This window comes from Lepus europaeus, chromosome 5 (genome assembly GCF_033115175.1).
Source record: "Lepus europaeus isolate LE1 chromosome 5, mLepTim1.pri, whole genome shotgun sequence".
Taxonomy (NCBI): Eukaryota; Metazoa; Chordata; class Mammalia; order Lagomorpha; family Leporidae; genus Lepus; species Lepus europaeus.
In genome coordinates this window covers 112,014,671-112,020,670 of record NC_084831.1, presented here as the reverse complement: position 1 = coordinate 112,020,670, position 6,000 = coordinate 112,014,671, and the positions used below count along the sequence as shown (strand labels likewise).

General features: G+C 38.6%; 1 protein-coding gene across 1 annotated transcript in view; it reads left to right on the top strand.

Annotated features, from left to right (window-relative positions):
* The first annotated feature begins 204 nt into the window (after positions 1-204).
* Positions 205-6,000, top strand: part of SPAG17 (sperm associated antigen 17) — a 249,496-nt gene continuing 243,700 nt past the window's right edge. The window contains exon 1 of the mRNA XM_062193510.1: positions 205-291. Within this exon, the coding sequence (XP_062049494.1) occupies positions 205-291 (87 nt within the window). The remainder of the gene's footprint in view (positions 292-6,000) is intronic.

Genomic DNA, 6,000 nt, shown 5'->3' with positions numbered 1-6,000 from the left:
GCCCCCACGGAGTCGCGCGCGCTCAGGTGTTGGCGTTACTTTGGCGACCAAAGCTGTTGGTCCCCGGAGGCCTCAGGCTTGGGGGAGGGGCACCGGATCTTTCGCGGGTGGGCGTGGCTGTGGCGGTTACTATGGCAGCGAGGACGCTCAGGCCGGGCAGGAGGCAAGGCAAGATTCGAGGCCAATGCTCCTCCCGTCCTTTGCATGGCACCCAAGAAAGATAAAGGCGGGACCGTGAGCACCAGTTCTAAGATATGGGAACCCTCGCTCATAGCTGCACAGTTCAATCAGGTGAGCCTTGCGCCCTGGAAGTGGTCTCCGCCCCGGACCTCCCCTAAGCCCCGCCGCCGGACCCTCCCCGCCCGCGGCCTCGCCCTCTCTTCCGGAAGCCCCGCTGCCCTCGCTCCTCCGGCTCTGGTCCTGTTAGTCCCGTCTCCCAGGCCTGAGGCTTCCGCTCCCACAGCGAGGGTCCCCTGCGCGGGCAGTGCGTGGTCAGCGAGTGACCGTTACCGGAAGAAGGGAGGGAACGGCCGCCCGGGGAGCGAGGATTTGAGAAGTGGAGGCGGGGAAGAGAGGCGTAGCTCCAACACCTGGGATCCCCTGTGGCCAAGACTCCCAGTCGGCACTCCAGGACTGTCCTGCAGTCGCCCTTGTGAACCATTCCTTTCCCCTTAACTCCCGAAAGACAGCAATCCTGTCACATCCTCCGTGGCCTGGCCCACAGTGGGGCTTTGCTAAGTGGCTGGGAGAACATCGTGGGTCCTTGTAATTAATACAAGGGCAGGGGGAATTGCTTATGGATGTCCTGGTACCACTTGGTCAAACTTCTGACATATTTGGAGGGGAGAGGAGAGGCGGGGAGTGAGGAAGGGGTTGCCAGACTCATCCATAGGATGCCACAAAGGCGGCGGGCCATATGCAGCCCACCTGCCCCACTGGACTTCAGATTGCCGGGATCCCAGAAGGGACTCATTCCCTGCCCTCCCCACTCACCTTCGACTCTTTTCACCTGTAGCTGGAAAGCTGCTTCTACGCAAAGCTATTCCTAAATTCTAGTTAACACTTAGGAAGAGAAGCAGTGGTTGTTTCTGGAAATTGCAGCCTTCCGTTGTGAAATACTTCAAAAACCATAGAGAAAAAATATATACATATATTTAATTTCATACATGTGTTTGCTGCACTAGGAAGTTTAAAGGAAAATGGATTTAGTCTTGTGTGGCCCTCATGAGAAATTTTCACTTATTTGTCCTTATTTTGCACTGTCATGTAGTTCTGTCTGATATGGAAAGTAGTCTTGATGAAAAATTCCGTGGAAGTAATTATGATACTACTGATACATGATGTCATGGAATGTGGGTCATTTCTATGACTTCAGGAGTGAAAGATGTCAGCTCAGTAATCCCTAGTTACGTTCTCAATTTCTCGATGATGTTTTTCAAAGCACTTTGTGAAAGCACGCTCTCTTTTGCTTTTATAAGCCAGCTCTAGCCAAAATACTTTTCTCCATTTTCTTTGAGACTGCATAGGCCAAGTTTGGGCTTGGAGTGAACATTTCTGCTTGAATTATAAACTGCTGAACAACGGAGTTTGATGGAGGTGCTGACACTGCATTAGCTTTAGTGTTGCAAATGTGAAGCTATAATTTTCCTAGTTGAACGGAAAACCTAAAGGCACTATTTTTCCTGATGGCTTGAAAAGCTGAAATAATATTCAACTTTCTTGATCCCACTCAAACAATATAATTTTAATAAATCTTATGAATCAATAGAAAGAATTTGAACCCAAAGTGAGACATAGTTTAAACTACAAAAGGTGAATTCAGTTTTGTTTGGTTTGTTGGAATAGATGTTTTCTGATTGCAGGGGGAAGACAACCACCCTCCTCCTCCTTCCACATTTTTTTCTCAGCTTGGTTTTGTGTCTGATCCAAAAAGAAAATTTCCAGATTAACCCAGCAGTCTAATGCCCAAAGACTTGTCCTAACCACCAATGTAATGAACTCTGAGTGTGGGTTAAAGATGACTGTAGATGTGTGGCTTTTTTATTCATCTGGTTTAGTAGAATGCTTTGAGCATAGTAATTTGCTCAAAAAAAATGTTGTTTTACTTTCCAGAGTTTCTTTCATAGGGTGTTACTCATGTGCAGATATGTGTGGTGGACTGTGTGTGTGTGTGTGTGTTGCAGGTGGCCTAGAGAGAAGTAATTCTCTAGTCTTCCATAAGCCAGTTTTTAGAACTAACTCATTGAAGAATCCAAATCAATTGTAATTTTGAACTCATGTTCATATTGGGCTTCACTAGACTTTATAGAGGATAAACAAGCTTAGAATTTGGTTTTAGTGAATGTAACTTATATCACTATTTTGGGATCCTTTCAGGCAAGAATGTTGACTTTTTAGTATATTTGAGTTGATTCTAAAGCATAAAGTGCTAGCAAATAATACAAGATGGTTTATTTCTAAACACTAAATGATTAGATAGAGACTAGAGTTTGGGAAGTTGAACATAGGCTGGGGTGGTCAGGAAATGCTTTGTAAAATACTGGCCTTTAGCCTGACCCTAAAAAATGGGTAGAATGTTTAAGAGATTTGTTTATTTAAAATGGCATTGTGACAGAGAGAGAGAGAGAGAATAAATGAATCAGTCTTCCATTTGCTGATTCACTCCCCAACTGCCCACAACAGCCAAAATCAGGCCACGCCACAGCCATGAGTTGGAATCTCCATTTGGGTCTCCCACACAAGTTATAGGAACCCAAGCAGTTGAACCATAATCTGCTACTTCCCATTAGCAGGAAGCTGGATTGGAACTGAAGTAGCCTGGACTTAAACTGGCAGACCAAAAGGGATGCAAGCATCCCACACAACGACCTTAACTTGCTATGCCACAACACCAACCCCAGTGGGTACAATTTAGACAGGTAGAATGAAAGAAGACAGTGATTTTAGGTAAGAACAATATGTTCCTTAAATAAATCAGGAACATTGAGATTAAGGGAGAGAAAGAAAAATGTAAGTTATACTAACATTGCTTGTAAACTCTGTCAATCAAGTGATCATTTACTATCTTTTCTATCCATATCCATATACCAAAATATTTGGCTTACTAAAATTTGTGAAGTCTACCACCTCAAGTTAGGTTAAAAGAAAATATTTAGGAATACTGGCAGTAATATTATAAAAGTACACCTTAGTTTGGGTATGTGTGGAACATATACTTTGTGATCCTCAACAGCCTAATGAAGTCAAAGATACTTTGATATTATATAAATTAAAATCTTACCATGCAACTGCCAAAACATTGCCAATATTGTCCTCAGTGAGAGTAATATTACTCAATCCGTGCTCATTAAGCAATGTTAGTTCCCCCACCCTTTCCTATCCCCTTAGGAAGCCCCCATTTTACTTTGTTACTTGACTACACTGGTTACTTAATACAAGTGGAACCATGTAATATTCATCTTTGGACCTGGCTTATTTCACTTAACATGATGTCCTCAAATGTCATTTATATTGTGGCATGTGTCAGAACTTCCTTCCTTTTCTAGACTGAATAGTATTCTATTGTATGTATTGACCACATTTTTTACTTAACGCATTAAGCCATTGATAGACACTTGGGTTGCTTTCACTCCTTGGCTATGGTGAATGCTGCTATTGACCTGCATACACAAAACTTTTTTGAAGTCTCTGATCTGGGATATGTGTACACACATGAAAGGGCTGGATCATATGGTAGGTGTTTCTGTGTTCAATTTTTTAAGAAACTGCCATAAGTTTCCCATGGCAGCTAGACAGTTTTACATTTCTCCCAGCAATGCACAAAGGTTCTATCTCTCTCCATCCTCATCAATATGGTATATTTTCTGATTGTTTTGTTTGTTTAGAATAGCTGTATTAGCAGCTGTAGGGTAATATCTTATTGTGGTTTTGATTTTTCTTTCTCTAATGATTAGTGATAATAAGCATCTTTTCAAGTACTTCTTGGCAATTGTGAATCCTATTTTGTCAATTTTTAAAATTGTATTCTTTAGTTTATTATTGATTTTTAGGAATCTTAGAATGGTAACCCTTGTTAGGCATATGACTTGCAAATTTTTTTTCTACTTCATGAGTTGCTTTTCCACTTGAATAAGAGTATTACTTTCATGTACAAAGCTTTTAATTTTTGAGAAGTCCTATTCATCTTATTTTTTTCTTTTATTGTGTATGCATTTGGTAGAAGGTCTAAGAAATCATTTCCAATCCAATGTCATAAGGATTTGCCTCCTGTATTTTCTTCTAGGAGTGCTATAATTTTACCTCTTGTATTAGGATTTTGATCCACTTTAGCTTTTGGATTTGGTAAAAGGTAAAAGGTATCCATACTATCTTTCATGTGGATATCCAGATTTCCTGGCATAATTTTTAAAGACTATCTTTTCTCCATTAAATTTTCTTGATACCCTTGTCAAAAATAAGATGGCCATATTTGCAAAGGGTTCCTTATTGAATATCTGCTTAAGTCCATTAGTTTATATATCTTTCTTCATGCTAGTAATTCACTATTTTGATTACCATAGCTTTTTGGTAAGTTTTAAAATTAGGAAATATGAGACCTCTAAATTTGTTTTTTCCTGATATCTTTGTTACTCAGGGTCCATTGAGATTCAGTATAGATTTTAGCATGAGTTTTTTTTTACTTTAGCAAAATGATGCTATTGGGATTTTTATAGAAATTACAATGAATCTTTAGATCACTCTGAGTAGTATTGATACCTTAATGATATTGTCTTCTAATTCATGAATATGGAATATCTCTATTTGTGTCTTCTTTAATTTCATCAGCAACATTTTGTGGTTTTCAGAATACAAATCTTTTGCTTCCTTGCTTAAATTATTCCTAAGTAGTGATTCTTTTCCATGATACTATAAGTGCAATTGTTTTCTTAATTTCATTTTTGAAATGTTCATTGGTAGTGTGTATAAATGCAATGGATTTATGTATGTTAACTTTGTATCCTGTAACCTAGATGAATTTGTTAGCTCTTACAGTTTTTTAATAGAGTCTTTAGAGTTTCCCACATATAATATCATTCTGTCCACCAAGATAATTTTACTTACTCATTTCTAATTTGGGTGTTTTTTATTTATTTTTCTTGCCTGGTTGGTCTGTTAGGAATTCTAGTACTATGTGGAATAGAAGTAATGAAAGCACGTTTCCTTGATTATCCCTGTTCTTAGAGAAAAAGCTTTTAGTCTTTCATCATTAAGTATGGCAATAAATGGAAGGGTTTTTTAAAATATATATATATATATATATATATATATATGGCATCTAGTACATTGAGATAGTTTCTTTCTATTCTTAGCTTGATGAATGTATTTTTCTAATCATGAAAGGGTGTTGAATTTTATCCAGTGCTTTTTCTGGATCAACTGAAATCATCATATGTGTTATTTCTTTTCTGCTTTTAATGTGTTGTGGTACATTGGTTTTCATTTTTCCCCTATACTTTTCATGTTTTCTCCTTCATCCCAGGAATTATTAAGGCTTAATTGAAAAATAAAATTATATTTATTGACATTATACATTGATTTCACATGTGGAAACATCCCAGGAATGAATCTCACTTTGCTGTGATATATAATTCTTTCAATATGCTATTGAGTTTGCTAGTATTTGGTTGAGGATCTTTCATCAATATTAATAAGGGATTTGGTCTGTAGGTGATTTGTAGTGTCTTTGTCTGACTTTGGCATCAGGGTAATGCTGACCTCATAGAATGAGTTAGGAAGTGTCTCTGTGGTAGTGTTTGAGAAGTACAATGCTAATTTTACCCTTAAATGTTTCATAGAACTCACCAGTGAAGCCATTGCTTCCTTGGATATTCTTTGTTAGGAGATTTGTGATTAATGATTCAATTTTCTTATTGGCTGCAAGTTCTTATTTGTTGTGTCCATTTTATTTAGGTTACTCAATTTGTTGGCATGCAATTGTTTCTAACTTAAAATCTTTATCTC